The sequence below is a fragment of the Podarcis pityusensis genome (assembly GCF_964106645.2).
Source record: "Podarcis pityusensis genome assembly, chromosome: 14".
Taxonomy (NCBI): domain Eukaryota; kingdom Metazoa; phylum Chordata; class Lepidosauria; order Squamata; family Lacertidae; genus Podarcis; species Podarcis pityusensis.
Genome location: NC_138039.1, coordinates 23,140,051 through 23,158,160, shown reverse-complemented (window position 1 = coordinate 23,158,160; position 18,110 = coordinate 23,140,051). Strand labels below are relative to the sequence as shown.

The 18,110-nt window shown below is 44.7% G+C and overlaps 2 protein-coding genes and 1 long non-coding RNA gene across 5 annotated transcripts in view; 1 reads left to right on the top strand and 2 right to left on the bottom strand.

The window, feature by feature from the left end:
• CHTF18 (chromosome transmission fidelity factor 18) overlaps positions 1–3,789 on the bottom strand; it is a 40,144-nt gene extending 36,355 nt beyond the window's left edge. The window contains exons 1-4 of one of the 2 annotated variants that reach the window (XM_080981624.1): positions 3,689–3,789; positions 3,419–3,528; positions 1,415–1,678; positions 753–900 (exon numbers count right to left, since the gene is read on the bottom strand). In XM_080981624.1, coding sequence (XP_080837750.1) covers positions 753–900; positions 1,415–1,678; positions 3,419–3,509 — 503 coding nt within the window. In that variant the 5' untranslated portion in view covers positions 3,510–3,528; positions 3,689–3,789. Of the gene's footprint in view, positions 1–752; positions 901–1,414; positions 1,682–3,418; positions 3,529–3,688 lie in introns of both variants that reach the window. The other variant, XM_080981623.1, reaches the window with a different exon arrangement.
• LOC308463352 overlaps positions 1–10,957 on the bottom strand; it is a 51,833-nt gene extending 40,876 nt beyond the window's left edge. Inside the window, exon 1 of the long non-coding RNA XR_013979562.1 lies at positions 10,909–10,957. This is a non-coding gene — a long non-coding RNA (uncharacterized lncRNA). The remainder of the gene's footprint in view (positions 1–10,908) is intronic.
• RPUSD1 (RNA pseudouridine synthase domain containing 1) lies at positions 3,809–15,342 on the top strand. Of its 2 annotated transcripts, XM_080981631.1 has the most exons (7): positions 3,839–3,916; positions 5,429–5,650; positions 6,236–6,428; positions 7,551–7,674; positions 13,278–13,380; positions 13,525–13,626; positions 14,662–15,342. In XM_080981631.1, the coding sequence occupies exons 3-7, from the start codon at positions 6,247–6,249 to the stop codon at positions 15,066–15,068; spliced, it is 918 nt and encodes a 305-aa protein (XP_080837757.1). In that variant the 5' UTR covers positions 3,839–3,916; positions 5,429–5,650; positions 6,236–6,246; the 3' UTR covers positions 15,069–15,342. The 2 variants fall into 2 exon arrangements, with proteins under 2 accessions (XP_080837756.1, XP_080837757.1); XM_080981630.1 differs by lacking the exon at positions 5,429–5,650 and having other exon boundaries at positions 3,809–3,916.
• The last annotated feature ends 2,768 nt before the right edge of the window (positions 15,343–18,110 follow it).

The window sequence follows — 18,110 nt, the reverse complement described above, 5'->3', positions numbered from 1 at the left end:
CTTGGCAAATGTTGTTATAAGAAAGCTGCAGAGATAGTGCAGAATAGTGCACACCCTGGAAATGATCTCTTTCAGCTTTTGCCTTCTGGAAGAAGGTACAGGGTTATAAAGACTAGAACTAGGTGCCTGAGAAACAGTTTCTATCCAAATGCGATTTTGGTTTTAAATGCAGTGTAAGGTAGTCTCTATGGGAGTATATTGTATTTAATTATGGGGTATCAGAGTTTTTAGGGGGTTAACCAGGCTTGTTGGTTTTTGAATGTCTGATGTAGATTTTTTTCAATTTCTTTGTTCTGTATGGGACAATGACAATAAAGAGTATTGTATCGTATCGTTGTTACAACATACTGAGATCCTTATGTCATAACCTGATGGTAACCATGATCATAGGAAGAACCAATGTTACAGTCCGCAAATCACCAAGGAGCCAGCTAAGCCACCAACCCCATGTCATGCTGCATATTTCATACAGTGCCTAGTTTTAGGCACTTGATAAAAGCTAAACAAAAAAACCACCCTACTATTTAATCAAGAACCTGGTGCCCTCCAGACCTGTCAAATTACGACTTCCATAATGTCCGGCCACTGGCTGTGCTGGCGGGAATTTTAGACAAAAATATCTGGAGGGCACCAGGTGGTCAGAGAAGGCTCCTCAATTACTTCAGCAGGGCTAACTGAGATTTTGAAAACTGTGCAATGAGGGCAACATACTGAGTCAACAACACTCTCCCCCTTCCCACCAGAACGCTCACCTTTCATCCTGCAGTTCAGAACTGGCACCTGGAGGACAAGGGAGAGATGCTCCATTCTGAAGTGGCTCTTTGATGGCTCGCTCTTCCTCTGTCCCAAAATCCAGCTTCTTCACGACTTCGAATCTCCGTTGGCGCTTTGGCTTTGGAGCTGTCAGACCCAAAATGAGACGAACAGCTATTACAACAATGTGGGCTATTGGTCTTCAGAGGGATAGCATGCCGCAGCCGGAAGAAAACTGACGTGCCAGAAGATCTCATAGAATTGTAGAGTACGAAGCGACCCCTATGGCCATCTAATCCAACGCACTGCAATGCAGGAACCATGGCTAAAGAGTCCCTGACAGATGGCCCTAGGAAAGACCCTATCGCCCCCACACATTATAGGGACAGTGGGTATAGTGGTTAGTGTTGGACTAGGATTGGGTAGACACAGGCTCAAATCCTCCACTCATCCATGGAATAGTCTTGGGCCAGTAATTGTCCCTCAGCTTGGCCTACCTCACAGGCTTGTGAGGATACAGTGGAGGACTAACGAAACACTATGCTGCTTTGAGTCCTGCAGAAGAAAAGCAGGATATAAATAAGATGATCTCCTGCCAAGCTGGTATCAAGCAAATTAGCACTACTTGTATGAAAAACTCACAGCACACAGCAAAACCTACTATGAGTAGCAGAATTCTCCTGGAGAAGCTGACTTGGAGAGATTTCTGGCTCCGCTGCAAGGCATTCTCGCTTCCTAGACTTCAGACCAAGATGCCTGACGGGCTCCTCAGAGAGGACCTGGCCTTGAGAAGCCTTTCCCACGCATGGCTGGCTAGCTACAGGACTGGAGCCCTTAACCAAATCCCCGGCAGCGAGGGCCTCTTCAAAAGTACGCTTTCTGCTTCGGAACTCGGACACTTTATGGGAGGGTGCCGGATGTGCTTCTTCTGAAAGAAAGGAGTTAAAAACCACAGAGAGCATGACTTTGGCCATACCTGGTAGGGCTGCAGGACTTTTCTTTATAAAGAGAAATAGGTCAGATTATCTAACAATCCATTAGGGCTTACAGTGGGGTCCCATACCAGCTCTGTGAGGTAATTCAGAGATGAGCTCTGCTAAAAAAGGGCTGCTATAAAATTTGCTATTAACTGTACCAAACCTGGTAGCAATAGCTGTAACCGTTATAGCTTGACCACAGCAGTTCAAGTATTGGTAACGCAATGATTCTTCAACATCAACTTCGTTGGACTGGTCATGTTGTTTGGATGCATGATTATTGTCTTCCAAAGCAACTAGTCGTACCTCTACTTAAGTATCCCTCCGGATACATAAACTTCGGGTTGCGAACGCAGGAACCCTGGAAGTGTATACTTCTGGGTTTTGCCTCACGCGCTTGCACAGAAGCGCTCTATCGCACCACACGTGTGTGCAGAAGCGGCGCCTCCAGATACAGACTTTTCAGGTTGCAGACGGACCCCCGGAATGATTTAAGTTCGTATCCGGAGGGTCCACTGTACTCTACTCTGAACTTAAAAATGGAAAGCGTAATGCTGGTCAACAACGGAAGTTTAAAGACTCTCTCAAGGCAAATCCAAAAAAATGCAGTACAAACACCAACAACAGGGAAACACTGGCCCGCAAGTGTTCCAATTGGAGAACGGCCTTTACCAAAGGTGTCATGGACCTTGAAGACTCAAACTCAGGACGAAAGGGAGAAACGTGCCGAGAGGAAGGCATGTTTGACAAATCCTCACCGTAATCAACTCCCGTGCAGAAACCTATGCCCCACTGCGGAAGGAATTGGCCACCACTGTCACTTACGGACTCGTTAAGACTATGTTCATGGAAGACAATCTTTCTCTGCTACGTGTGATCGTCAAAGAAGACTGGTGCTCAAAGATCTGCACTGGCAGACAATTTGCTACTGGGCCAAGTTCAAGATTTTACTATTTGCATATAAAGTCCCTTATGGGTTGAGTTGCCCATACTTGAGATTGACTGCACCACTTTGACTGCTTTGATCTGCAGAACTTGCATTTTTAGAAATGTCAGAAAATATCTGTTCCAATTTTACAAGAAGTCTGCCTTTTAGTAGGGCTGCATCTGCACACTGTTTTATATATCTGTTTAAATAAGTTTTCACTGATTTTATGGGTTTTTTAAAAAAAAGTTTCCTGGATTTTAGTTGCGTTTTAGCCACAATTTTATTATGAACAGTGCTTGGAGCTTTGCTGTTTATTGATTTATGCAGCTCTATAAACCATTTCACTGATGTAATGATGGGGTTCATGAACAGAGCTGATGTAATGAGGATAAAACCCTAAATATATTTACCTGGAAGCAAGCCCCACTGAACCAAATGTGATTTACTTCTAAGTGGACATGTACAGTTTAGAATTGGTCACTGGGGACAGGTCTGCTTTCCCCCCTCTGCTGAATTTTAGAATGGAGCCTCCTCAGGGCCAGGACCTGTCCCCCAAGTATACTGGTGGAGTTCTTTAATACATACTACTGGTGAGTATTTTGGATTGTTTTTACTCTTGGCTATACTTATGTTCAGTAAATGCAACAGGAGGTCTTGGTGCTGTTGCTGCAAAAAAGCGACAAACCCGCCCCTCCCATTTCGGCCTCTCCTTCTCAAGCCAAAATTCTCTGACCATCAAGAGAAACCCATCAGCCCCCACCTTGCAGCTCAGCCAGCGCCTCCAGCTCGTCCGCAAACTGCTCCTCAAATTCATCTTCAATGCCATACAGCTCGTGCTCATCTTCTTCCATATGCAAGATCTCCTCCCTCCTTTCCGAGGCGGACAAAAAAACGGAAAAGGAATATATTTCTTTAAAAAGCTCAGTTCCACAAACTCTCTCGCTTTGTTGCTTGATAGTATGCAACGAAAAAGCAACCCCCTGCAAGAAAAGAGAAAAAAGCAAACCCGCTTTGCAACTGCAAACAGTACCTGCAACAGCCCAGCTGACTTTTCCTTTTTGCAAACTAGCGCGCGCGCTGTTTCAGTTCCGGGTGAACGTTCCATGCGGCGGAAGGCGCTGATTGGCTGGCGGGTCTCCTCCACGCGCTGCTCCGCGGCTGCTGCACTGCCCGGGCCTGCTAGCTGCAATGTAGCGCCGCCGCGCGCGCCTTTGCATGGCGCACCAGCCCTCTGCTAGCGCCTTGCGCAAAATTGCAGGTCGGTCGATCGATCCGCCCGGCTCGGTGCACTCCTTGCGGAGTGGGGCCGGCAGGGATGCGTGCACGCGCGTCTGCATGTCTGCATGCACGGGATGCATACGAAGGGCGCTGGAGGCGCAGCAATTTTTGCAAGCCTCCCAGTGCAGCGTGGGCGTCTTTGGGGTGGGAAGGGTGCATGTTGTTTTTCTGTCCCTTTATCCAAAGGATTTGGTAGCCGCCGATGTCGTGACGATGGCGGTGGGGAAGGGGTGAGCAGCCTCTACCTCAAAAGAAGCGCTTCTTTGAGGGGCTTCTCTTGCTTGGCAGCCAAGCAGCCTCATCTGTCTCAAAGCGGGTTTAGGGCAAGTCTGTTAAAATAAATGTAAAGCGAGCATAATGGGGGGGAAAAGCAAGATCTGGAGGCTCGGTGCTCCCTCCCTCTCTTTCCAGACTCTCCTGTCTGCGAGTTTTGTCAAGAGTCAAATAGGGCAGCCATTTAAGAACACAAGAGCCTGCTGGATCAGGCCACTGGCGCATCTAGTCCAGCATACAGTTCTCGTAGTAGCCAAGTGGATGCCCCAGTCGGAAGCCTGAAAGCTTTGTACATCACCACATCTATTTTAAAAAATAATAATTTCCACATGCACAATTTGAAATAATTTTTTAAAATAGAATACATTTCACAATAGCAAGAAAAATTCCAACCAGGTGAGCTGTGTGCCTGCACAGTCTGTTGCACAGGTGCTCAATGTGGATAGCTTTGAGGCCTCTCTTCCTCTAGGTGTGTGTTTTAAGCTATATGAAAACAGCTGCTTATTGTTGGATAGTTAACTTTTTTTATTAAGGGACCACAATTTTACCTCCGCAGGAGAATACAATAGTACCCTCCCCAGCAGTCATTCCAGAAAACAGCATAACAAGATGCAAAAGCAGCAAATACGTATCTATTTATTCATTAAAATTCATATACTGCTTGGTTGTAAAACAAACAAACCTCAAAGTGGTTTCCAAAAAGAATAAAATAATGAAATTATCAGTGAAAGCACTTGATAACTATTTAAAACCTTATTATTATTATTATTATTAAAATCAATGACAAGCTGAGAACCAGATTAAAACATGCCAATGTTCTACATGCCTGAGCGGGCTTACCTAAACAAAATATTTTAAGCAGGTGCCAAAAAGAGTCCAGTGATGTCAATACATAGTGAGTTCAAAAGTATGGGTGATGCCATACTAAAAGATTTATTCCATCAATCAATCAATCAATCAATCAGTCATTTACTGTGTTTGACTAAAAGTCATTACAAATTCAATTACAAATCCAGCAAGTCAATTAAAACCTGTTAAAAGAAATCCAGAGATATACATCCACTTACAATAAGTCAAATTAATAAATCACCTGCACAGTCTACAGCATTGTCTTTTATATAGTTAGCATGAATGTTTTTAGTGGCTTTTGCAAATAAGGCTGTTTTATATGTGACAAGCGGATCACAGTCAGAGAATAGCTAACATATTTTCACTTCAGGGTTCTGTCCCTGTAGCGGTGCCAGCATCTGCTCCAAAAAATGTCTTTCTGAGGTTTTGATAGAGTTGTCAATGGAGTATATAATGGGGGAGATCTGCCTCACCTACCCCACAAATACAAAGTCTTAAATGCCTTGGAACATTTCTGTATCTTCCATCTAAGACTGACGTAGGCATTGTTTGAAAACGGAGAGCTGTAAATGCAGTTTTCAGGGAGGCAAAGGTAAGTGACTGCAAATATTGAGCTCTGGTGTGGTGAGATTTCAGCAAATAGTACCAATGGGAGAATTTTGAGATATGGATTAGAGATAAATCTTGCCCGTTAGCCTGTTCATAAACCCAATCCCCGAGCAGTCTTTTCACACCAGGGAATATAAAATCTGTTGTCAGGTTTTTTTGAGGCTGGCAGGTCTTGTACTAACTTGGCCCAACCACCCTTCTTCCATTGTTCCTCCAGGCAGAGTCTAGGCAAACGGTCCTCTGGCATATCCAGCCAAAAAGCAGTCATCTCTGCCCTAGCCTTTAGACTTTTCCTCAGCATTTGATACAATTGACAGATTGATTTATTGCAATTTCTTAAGCACACCTGACATTTGTCTTTAGGGCTTCATCCAAACCTGGGCTTTAGTTCTCAACCCTGATTTCAGCAAGTGTCCATTAATGCATTAACCAGTGTTGATGAGCATGCACAGAGTGATTTGCCTCTCCGACAGAATTACTCTGAACAACTTTCCCAAATCTAGGTCAGAAGGGAACAACACTTTCTGGATTAGAAACTCTGAACGGCATCTCTCTTTCCCTCTCTAAGGGTCCATCGCTATGGAGCCTGTGAGCATCGATAACTTGTCCATTCTGTACCAAAGTGCGGACTTCATTGTGGTTAACAAACACTGGGATGTCCGCATTGACAGCAAAATGTGGTATGAAAAGCTCACCCTGCAGAGCCAGTTGAAATATCGGTTCCCTGAGCTTGCAGACCCAGACACATACTACGGCTTCCGGTAAGTAGTTTGTAAGAAGGCTCTCTGTTTACTTAATGTGTGGGATAACAGTACAGTGGTGCCTCGCAAGACGAAATTAATCCGTTCCGCGAGTCTCTTCATCTTGCGGTTTTTTCGTCTTGCGAAGCACGGCTATTAGCGGCTTAGCGGCTATTAGCGGCTTAGCGGCTTTAAGAAAAAGGAAACAAACTCGCAAGAACTCGCAAGACATTTCGTCTTGCGAAGCAAGCCCATAGGGAAATTCGTCTTGCGGAACGACTCAAAAAACGCAAAACCCTTTCGTCTAGTGAGTTTTTCGTCTTGCGAGGCATTCGTCTTGCGGGGCACCACTGTATGAAATAGTTTTATTCAAACAATTTATGAACTTGGTTATTAGCAGCTGCCAGGTTATGTAGCACAGAAATGGGAAACTTTACAAGCACTGACTCCTGCATTATGGTAAAAAAATGTATGGACCCTTGCAATTGCTGAAACCCATAAATGTATAGACCCATAAACTACAGGCAACGACCTCTTAGCACCCAGGCACAGACCTCCTCTGTAAAATGGGTATTATATGGCTAGTGTGATGGCGACAGTAATGTGAGCTGGAAATTTTCTAGAGCAATAAGTGGATGCTGATTGCAAAAACTGTACTAGGTAAGCCTGTCAGTTTTCAGTGTTTTTTGCTTTGCTTACTAAATGCAATTAAAATAAACTTGTTACATTAGATTGCTCTCCAGAGCAATGCAAACTGGCGACTCCCAGATTCAAATCATTCTATGCAAGCCTAATTTCAATTCTAAATTTTGTGGAAAACCCAAGATGACAAGTGCAAAGTGCATTTTAGTATAAATGAGGAAGGTGTTTGTTTGTTTTTTGAAGTGATTTGAGGGCAAGGCCAGATTTTCCAAAGTTCACAGAACCTTTGTTTGTAATTGTTTTACTTCTGCTACATACTTTGAAAAGTTGTTTGTTTGTTCACTGTGATTTATATGCCTCTTAAGACATTGTAACCAAATCAGTGAGGTCAAGGATAATCTTTCCATTTGTACTTGGATACTGTTGGAAGCCATTTTGAATCAAGATGGCAGACTGAACCTTTCAGGCTGTTTATAACAGACAAATCTTATGATCTTCCAGGTTTTGCCACCAGCTGGATTTCTCCACCAGTGGGGCCCTTTGCGTGGCGCTCAACAAGGCAGCCGCTGGAAGTGCCTACAAATGCTTCAAGGGACGGATGGTGACCAAGGCCTACCTTGCACTGGTGAGCCACCATGTTTGTCAAGTTCCCTTCTAGCTATCAATCAGATGAAAGGCTGTGTCCCATTCTGGATGCTGCACTTTATTTATTTATTTTTTTAAATGATATTTATTAAAGTTTCAAAGAAAAAATTACATATATATATATATATAAAAAAAGAAATAAAAAAGAAAAAAATACAAAATACAGAAAAAAGATAGAAAACACTTAAAAAACCAAAAACACATCAATCTTTCCATAACTTACATTTCATTTCCTTACTTCCCTGACTTCCTCACACCTCCCTTTTTTGTATTCCAGTTCTATTAGTTAATTCAGCAATTCCTTTCCCTCTTTGTTTTTGTCTTAATCCTTTAACTTAACATATTATAACTTTAGATTCTCATCTGTTAACAATCCATTTGTACATACACCTTTATAACATTGCTGCTAAGACCATTTAATTTCATTCTGACATCATTCTAACATTCATTAATTTTGCAATATTTCTGTAAATAGTCTTTAAATTTCTTCCAATCTTCTTCCACCGACTCTTCTCCCTGGTCTCGGATTCTGCCAGTCATTTCCGCCAGTTCCATATAGTCCATCACCTTCATCTGCCATTCTTCCAGAGTGGGTAAATCTTGTGTCTTCCAATACTTTGCAATAAGTATTCTTGCTGCTGTTGTGGCATACATAAAGAAAGTTCTGTCCTTCTTTGGCACCAATTGGCCGACCATGCCCAGGAGAAAGGCCTCTGGTTTCTTCAGGAAGGTATATTTATATACCTTTTTCATTTCATTATAGATCATCTCCCAGAAAGCCTTAATCCTTGGGCATGTCCACCAAAGGTGAAAGAATGTACCTTCAGTCTCTTTACATTTCCAACATTTATTATCGGGCAAGTGATAGATTTTTGCAAGCTTGCCTGGTGTCATGTACCACCTGTATATCATTTTCATAATATTCTCTCTTAAGGCATTACATGCCGTAAACTTCATACCTGTGGTCCATAACTGTTCCCAGTCAGCCATCATTATGTTATGTCCAACATCTTGTGCCCACTTAATCATAGCAGATTTAACCGTTTCATCCTGAGTATTCCATTTCAACAGCAAGTTATACATCTTTGACAAAATCTTAGTTTTGGGTTCTAACAGTTCTGTTTCTAATTTTGATTTTCCCACCTGGAAGCCTATTTTCTTATCCAAATTGTATGCCTCCATTATCTGATAATAATGAAGCCAGTCTCGCACTTTGTTTTTTAGTTTCTCAAAGCTCTGCAATTTCAGTTTATCTCCCTCTTGTTCCAGAATTTCCCAATATTTCGGCCATTTGGCCTCCATATTGAGCTTTTTCAGAGCTTTCGCTTCCATCGGTGACATGGATGCTGCACTTTATGAATGGTGAAGGCCGGGCTGGCTGACTCTGTGGCCCCCTGTCGATATTGCTGCTCTGCAAATTCAGAAGTGCAAGATCCCTGCATGATGGTCATACCCTTCTATGATTATGCAGTAATCTTAGAAAAATACAATAAAAGTTAAGGATACACTGCCTTCCAGCTAGGTTACTATTTTCTGTGCACATATAGAGGCAAATGATTTGGAGTGCTCCAATACAGTCTTCCAGAGTGACTGAAGTTGTGTCTTCCTTGAAGTTCCATTGTATGTAACATCATTCTCTTGAATAACAATATTAATTTATTATTTATACCCGCCCATCTGACTGGGTTTCCTCAGCCACTCTGGGTGGCTCCCAACAGAATATTAAAAACACGATAAAACATCAGACATTAAAAACTTCCCTCAACAGGGCTGCCTTCAGATGTCTTCTAAATGTCAAGTAGTTGTTTTTCTCTTTGACATCTGGTGGGAGGGCGTTCCACAGGGCGGGCGCCACTACCAAGAAGGCCCTCTGCCTGGTTCCCTGTAGCTTTGCTTCTTGCAGTGAGGGAACCTCCAGAAGGCCCTCGGAGCTGGACCTCAGTGCCCGGGCAGAATGATGGGGGTGGAGACGCTCCTTCAGGTATACTGGGATGAGGCCGTTTAGGGCTTTTAAGCTCAGCACCAACACTTTGAATTGTGCTCAGAAACGTACTGGGAGCCAGTGTAGCTCTTTCAGGACTGGTGTAATATGGTCTCGGAGCACCTTGTGCTTTCAGTATTCCTAAATGCTTAGCTTTGGAGCATACTGAACAACTCTTCCTGCGCACCTTCTCCAGAGTTACCCTAGGGGTCAACCCCTAATGGCTGACTTGCCTTCTTTCACTCTGATTGGCTTTGGTCAGCACAAAGCATGAGAAGACTTCTTAGCAGCTAAAAAAACTCCCCTTTCTTGCTGGTTGGGGCTCTAGGATAATGGAGACAGGGAATCTGCTGTTCCAAAGTATGGGTGCTGCTACACTAAAAGATGATCTACTGGATCTGCTATGATTCACCCATCTTCCCACAAAACACAAGGTCACGTTTATGTGCCCAATCCATACTTTCCCACAGGCGGTGAAAAAGATTTTCAATGAGCACTTTTAACATTTATATTTCCCCCCCCACCCCAGCCATGAAAATGGCTTGTGTTTCAGGCCACCACTGTTGAAACAGACCCAGAAAGCCAGTAGGGCGTCAGACGTCAGCTGGCGTTCATAATTTTATCTTGATCCCTTTTGGGTGTCCCACTGACACGCGAGGCAAGGCGAGCCGGCCATCTGTAGGATGGGTGCCTAGTGACCGGCCGCCTGTGACTTAAACATTAGTTCTTTGAAAGGGAAAGATTAAAAAAGGCATTAAGTAGAAGTGAGTAGCAGATTGGCAGGAAATGAGGTTGCTTTTGCAACTGGTCGCAGCTAGGAAGAGAGAATCCTTGCATGTCAAAGAGGACAAAGAGGACTCAGGGTGTGTGTGTGTGTGTGTATGTATATATATGTATGTATGTATGTGTGTATGTGTGTGTGTGTTTATATATATATATATATATATATGTGTGTGTGTGTGTGTGTATGCCAGTTTTGAGGCTGTTCGTCACCTAGGTAATTTTGTATTTGTGGGTTGAGTACCCAGCATCTTTCAGAGGTGCATTACCACTTCCCTAAAGAAAATGATACAGTCCGTGATGCTTTTTCCTTTTCCTATCCTCGGATCTTGTTCCCCACTGCTGATCTAAAGCTTTCTATTCCCTGCCTCTCCCTGTCCCAAGAAACTTCCTGGGATTTTCGTTAGCTAGAATAACGATAATATAATACATTATTATTAACAGCATTTATACAATGTATAATACAGTGGTACCTTGGGTTACATACACTTCAGGTTACATATGCTTCAGGATCACAGACTCCGCTAACCCAGAAATAGTGCTTCAGGTTAAGAACTTGGCTTCAGGATGAGAACAGAAATCGTGCTCCGGCAGCGCAGCGGCAGCAGGAGGCCCCATTAGCTAAAGTGGTACCTCAGGTTAAGAACAGTTTCAGGTTAAGAATGGACCTCCGGAACAAATTAATTACTTAACCCGAGGTACCACTGTATAGGTTTTTTGTGACCCTTAACAACTACCCTGTAAGGTAGGAAGGAATTATTATCTCCATATTGCATAAAAGGGTGCAGTGAGATTGAGATGTCTTAGGCCATGAAGTGAGTTCACTGCATTACATGTACTGTCACCATCGGCTCTCACCGTTATGCCATGCCTGCCTCTGGCTATGTTAAACATCTGACGTGGATGCATGATGTAGCCACAGGATGAAAAAGCCACAAAGCAGAGCATGTGGAAGCACATTGTGTGTGTTTTTCCTACCCCTGTGACATATTTGACCTCCCCTTCTTACTCCCCCACATCAGATAACCTGTGACTCACACCTGGGATTCCCAGCGGAATTCTGCACACCTGAAATTAGGACAGGCCTGTACGCATGCTGTACATGTAAAGCACATGGCTTCCCCTCAAAGAATCCTGAGAGCTGTAGTTTACTCCTCACAGAGCCACAATTCTGAGCACCGCCAGCAAATTACAGTTCACAAGATTCTTTGGGTCGGGGGGGGGGGGGAGAAAGCTAGGTGCCTTCCATGTGTGTTTAAATGTGGTTTTAAGTGTATGATGTGGATGTCACCAAAGCTTGCAGTGGCTTTTTGTTAAACGGCCTTCCTGGATGGTGAGAGACAAAAAGGGTGGCGCAAAGACTCTGCAGATGCTGAATCCGTTCAGGAAGCAGAGCTAATCTGCCGCAGATGAAATCCTCCCGGGCCAAGCGGATTATGTGTCTCTCAGCTTCTGTGGATGGGAAGAGCTTAACGCAGCCTGGTCACGGGGAAACCATGCTGATCCGCGCAGTCTGGAATGAAACAAAGCTTATTTTCTGAGGACATGGATCTTCAAAGGAAAAAGATGTGCCTTCCCCTGGCAGTGTTACATCTCCCCCAAAGCCAAGAGTCTGTTGCCCTCTTGGCTTCGGGATTGAAGAGCTGGGCAAGTCTGTCAGTTTTGGCTTCTCTGCATTTCTCACTTTTGTAGTCTCATGCTCCATTTGCCCCATTTCTGCATCAGTTTGCAAACTTAATTTTAAACAAGTCATCCTGAAAACCTTACATGTATCAATCATCACAGTGTGATTTTTTTTATCTCCCAGTAAAACACATATTTGCAAGCAAATTTATTTTAATGTACTGTATTTTTCGCTCTATAAGACGCACCAGACCATAAGACGCACCTAGTTTTTGGAGGAGGAAAACAAGAAAAAAATATTCTGAAACTCAGAAGCCAGAACAGCAAGAGGGATCGCTGCGTTCTGGCTTCTTGCTGTTCTGGCTTCTGTGATAGCTGCGCAGCCTGTATTTGCTCCATAAGACGCACACACATTTCCCCTTTTTGGGAGGGAAAAAGTGAGTCTTATAGAGCAAAAAGTACGGTACATGTTTTTGTGCACACAATTCCCTGATAGCCTCCCCCCGCCCTTGGCTTGGAGAACTGCATTACAGAATTTGCAAAAGTGCAAATTCCAAAAGGCAGCTGCATGTTCATGTTCAGGCCTGGGAATTACAAATTGATTCACATTGAAATGCATATTAGACAAATTTCTCCCCCATCTCTGTATGGACTACCAACAGGGGTGCCCAAAAGCTCAACAACTCTGAACTCCCCCCCCAAATGGGTAGATCACTTCCAGTCCCCACCCCGGGAGTAGATCGCAGTCTCTTGGGAGTTGGTTGTCCCTAGACTACAACTCCCAACAGGGCTGCTAGGAGTTGTACTCCAAAACATCTGGGAGGCACCAGGTTGAGGAAGACAGGTTTAGAGGAACTTACTTCCAGTAAGTGTCTGAAGCGAGGATGAGGGTGGGGTGAACTTGTGGCCCTCCAGATGTTCTTGGACTCCCAACTCCCAACAGCCCCAGCAGCTAGCATAGCCAGTGGCGAGGGATGATGACATGCTTTGTAGTCCAGCGACACCTGGAGGGCCCTAGGTTCCCCAACCCTGATTTAAAGTAAGGGAAGTTAAGATGTCCCTGTACAGCAATTCTGCAGGTATATGGCTTTGCAAGTGATATTGACCTGTTCCCATTTTACAGTTGGGAAACTGAGGCTGGTGTTTTTTTCATGTTAAGACTCAGGGTGTTGTGACAAAATGCATCCTCTGCTTGGCAGGTGAGGGGCCACATCCAAGAGGCGAGGATGACGATCCACTACGCCATCGGGAAGAACACGACAGAAGGCTTGACACACATGATGTGCATCGAAGGGACGGAGGGTAGGGCTGTCACCACCCTTTCATGCCCCCTTTGTCATTTTCATTGTAGCACTGAGGCATTGCATCGTCAGAAAACTTTGAGCTTTGCAGATGTTTTGAAAATTGACTTTGCTTTTAACACGTTGATTCCAACATTTCTAACAGGTTGTGAAAACCCCAAACCTTGCCAGTCAGAGCTAACAGTGCTTGAACATGGCCTTTACAGTGGCGATCCAGCGACGAAAGTTCTTCTGCAGCCCCTCACAGGTAAAAGGACTCCAGCTCCTTCATTGCATGGCTCTGGAATGGTCTTTCCCACAATGCAATGTGTGCTTCTGTTTCCAGGCTGTCAAGTCAGGCCAGTTCAGCAAGGCCAGTTCTCCACTCTTCTGTGCCTCAGAGAAGTTTACAGTGGTACCTCAGGTTAAGTACTTAATTCGTTTCGGAGGTCCGTTCTTAACCTGAAACTGTTCTTAACCTGAAGCACCACTTTAGCTAATGGGGCCTCCTGCTGCCGCTGCGCCACCAGAGCACAATTTCTGTTCTCATCCTGAAGCAAAGTTCTTAACCTGAAGCACTATTTCTGGGTTAGCGGAGTCTGTAACCTGAAGCGTATGTAACCTGAAGCGTATGTAACCTGAGGTACCACTGTATTTACTTGTATATCTAATTGATTTTTATTGAAGTTTTTTCATACAAACAAGAAGTATATAATAACAAATGTGGCATGCATAACAAATCTTGAATGTGAACTTAGTCCTTGTACTGCTTGTTGACATACATAAAAAATACACAAAAATAGACAAGGTGCAGAAACAGCAGTCTGGAAGACCAAAGGAAGTAATTTATACATTTTTAAGCTAAAGGCCAGAAGTGTTTCAGTATAATACATGCTTCTGCACTTCTAGAAAAGAAAATTCAAGGCAGAGTACAACTTATTAGAACAAAAACAGCAGAAAAGCTTTGTTAAGACATCAGTAAATACCAATTGGTTTTTAAAAAAGAGAGAATTCATGTTACACAGGCCTGTCTAAAACAGTATTGTTTTCAGAAGCTGCTGCCAGTCCGTGCAGGGAATACTGAGCATGGACTGATTGGTCTGACTCAGTATAAGGCAGCTTCCTAATGGAGATGTGTGACGGGTTTGTTGGTGAAACATCAACACCAGAATTGGATGAAACATTTCACGTGTCTCATGGAAGCGACCTATGTCTCCTTGTCCTTGGAGGAGGGTGGGCTGATAGCCGAAAGGGTCTCTGTCCTAAAAAAATAAATGGCATTGTCCTTTCCGCCCCTCCTCAGGAAGAACCCACCAGCTCCGCGTCCACTGCAGCGCCATCGGGCACCCGGTGGTGGGCGACTTCACGTACAGTTTCAAGAAGGACAGCGGCCCTTACCGCATGATGCTCCACGCCTACTACTTGCGCATCCCGACCAGCAAGGAGCTTATTGAGGTGATTGCGCCCGACCCTTTTGTCCCCACCGTGGACAGCAACTGGGCCCCACAGCGTGCCACGCACCAGCTGGAGGAGCTGATCCAAGAACTGAAGGACCAGAGCGTCCTGGCGGAGGAAGGCCGTCAGGGGAATCTGCTTGGGAGCCCAAGCCCTGAGGCCCCGCAGGAAGCCAAGAGCCCTGAGGTGGAGGAGTTGGAGCAGGAGCAGCGAGGGAAATGTGAGCAGTGGCTGGCCGAGTGGGCCCTGGAGTGACATGGCCCATGGATGCCTCGTGGTCGGGAAACCCCAAATCTTTGTACCTTGTCACTACCGCTGATTCCTGCCAGAAGCTTTTCCAGGCCTGACTCCCAACACCTGTCGTCTTGTTCACTCCCAACATTCCTCGGAAATGCCTCTGTGAGGGTCGCGTTCCCAAACTGGAATTTTGACTGTGTGCTTGATCAGCTTTTTAATCCCGTGCTCTCAAGCTGGCTCGTTTTAGTCGCCGGATGTGGAAGGTCACGGACTGTGGTCAGACAGGCCAGGTTTGTGCTCTGAAATTGACACTCTTAAGCCATTGGATTAACGCGATTGGGGCACTGTCTCTCAGGGTGATGTCAAGTCATACTTAGAGTAGACCCATTGAAATCAGTAGCCTTAAAATTGCTCATCAGTAATACTAAACATTTTCTTTGTTACTATATAAGCCATACTAGAGACTTTCAGAGACGAGCCACATAGTTGGCTCTGAATTTCCTAGCAGCCAGTGCAAATAGAGAGGCACACAAGGTAACAGAATTTGATTGGTTGATTGCGTCAGATCCCACCTTTTTCTCCAAGGAGCTCAAAGTGACAGATATGTGCATGGTCCTTTCCCATCTCATTTAATCCCCACAACAACCCTGTGAGGTAGGTTTGGCCGAGAGGCAGTGACTGGCCCAGTGTCACCCAGTGAGCTTTATGGCTGAGTGAGCACTTGAACCCTGGTCTCCCAGGTTTTAGTCTGACACTTTAACCCAGGGTTTCCCCAACTTGGGTCTTCAGCTGTTTTTGGACTACAGCTTTCATCATTCCTAGCTAACAGGACCAGTGGTCGGGGTTGATGGTAGTCAAGAAACAGCTGGAGACCCAAGTTTGGGAAACTCTTCTCTAACCGCTTTGCCACGCTGGCCGATTTTCCTTGTCCCACAGCGAAAAGCACACAAACTCACTTGATGTAAAAAAAGTAATAACATTGTGGCTAAACTCAGACAGGTATTTTACATGAGGCTATTTGTCTAGAGCAGGGACCTCCAACTCCCAAGAGACTGTGATCTACTCCCAGCACAAAAAAGTGGCAGGGATCTAACCCATTTTAGGGGTTCGGGTCAAAGTTGAGCAAAGTTGAGCTTTTTTTAGGAGTTCAGGTCAAAGTTGTTGAGCTTTTCTTAGGGGGCAAGGTCGGTTTTGTGGAGATTATTTGTGGGAGGGCACAAAGCAGAGGTTATTATTTTAAGACGTAAATGCCGAAAAACGCTTACCTAACAAAAGCCGGGCGGTGCTAACTCCAAATTCCACTTTAGCAATCCTGCACGACTGAAGGAAACAGTGAGGGGGCAGGGCCAGATACATTCATTTTACAGCTACTCTTCTCAAGAAAACAGAAATGAACTAGCAATCGACTGCGATCTACCGCTATCACCTGGGGATAGACCTGGACATCCCTGGTCTAGAGGATGCTGAGTAACGTAGTGAACAGCGTCCTCTATAACCATTTCACACAAAAGACTCAGAAATGCTGTTCCATAGGTAGCTCCTTCTAGCAGCCTTACAAAGGTAATAGCACTAAGTCTTAGCTTTGCAGAAGCAATTCTGTGCGGAGCCAAAGTAACTCTCAGCCTATTATTAGTCTGGGTGTTGGAGACAGTTCAGATTTCCTTTCTAAAGGAAGCATTGACCTGTTGGCATCTCTGCTGTTTGCAGACATGCTGTTCAGGCTAGAGTGCAAATCCAGCCACCAAACGACCGTAACGGGATGCTAATGCTTCGCGTCTGGTTTCCGTCGCTCACCCTTCAATTTCCCCAAACAAGTTACTGCTTTGTGTATGACTGCTAGGGAACCTGGTAGTGAGATGATCACAACCCAGTCATAGTGGCTGATAGATGTCAGTGGGTCTTCTCTGAGGGCGATGCATGCTGGACGTCGCCCTCAGCCTCTGCTGCCCTCAGGGGAATCTGTGGGGAAAGTGTCAGAAAAAAGGGACCACTTGACTTGCTGAAACCCCACCCCCCGCCTGCCTTCAGCCACAGAGATTCACTCCCCTTTTCATCTGTCTTTCATTTTGGATAATAACCAATGCATGAGGAGGCTTGTCACATAACTGTCTCTTGGACTCTGAAGCAAAAAAATGGATGAAAGAAACCAGGAAAATCTCCTTTCCTTTTTTAGTGGGGTCCCCCAGCAGGGCACCCATAGGTATCTCAGAACCCTTAGATAATACTCTGCTCCCCAACACCTGTCAAGCATTCTTGACCCTCTTAATTTTTTTAAAAAATGAGGACTTTGGGGGAAATTACTTCCTTGAGGGTGCCTGTTTTTTCACCTGTGTTTTGTTTTTTTAGGGTGGGTGGGGAACACGGTTTAGATGCTTTCCTTGTTGCTTTGAGAGAGAAGTCTGAGTACCAACAGTTTTTCTTCTGCAGATTGGGTGCTTTGTGGTGCCCACACCTATTCCTTAGATTTCCAAATGTGCCCCTAGGCCTGAAAATTTGCAGATCCCTTTCTGGTTAAGGTTTTCTCCCCCCCTCCCTCCCTCCCTCCCTCCCTCCCTCAGAGCTCTTTTCCTGACTGACCTTTGCCTTCACTTCCCATAGAAAGCAAGCTTTTGGCAATTTTAGATCAGCCATCTTGCTTTTTTTCATGTTAATTGGATGTCTGGAAGGCTATATATGTGGGTTTCAGCTTTTATCTGCCCTGCAGTAGCAGCTGATGGTGGTGATGATAACAATCCTTTTCTAGGGCATTGTAACAACTGCCCCACAGCATATTTGTGTGTGTGTGTCTTTTTAAAAATCACCTTTGAGCTCATTTTCCTATGCAGGTTTTAGGATGACTTTACATCAGGGGTTTCGGTGCCCTTGTTCTTTTTATTGTGCCCATGAAGCTTCTGAGCCCCAGTGCCCCATTTGCCGTGAAAACACATTGAGCAGAAAAAAGGAAGTTGGAATAGTGACACTCTTTCCCACTTCCTCCTTCAGCTCTATGTGCTTTACAGTTCCACTGGACCTGACTTTTACCAGATCCTTTGAGGAAAAACAATGTTTGTCCCTGTGCAC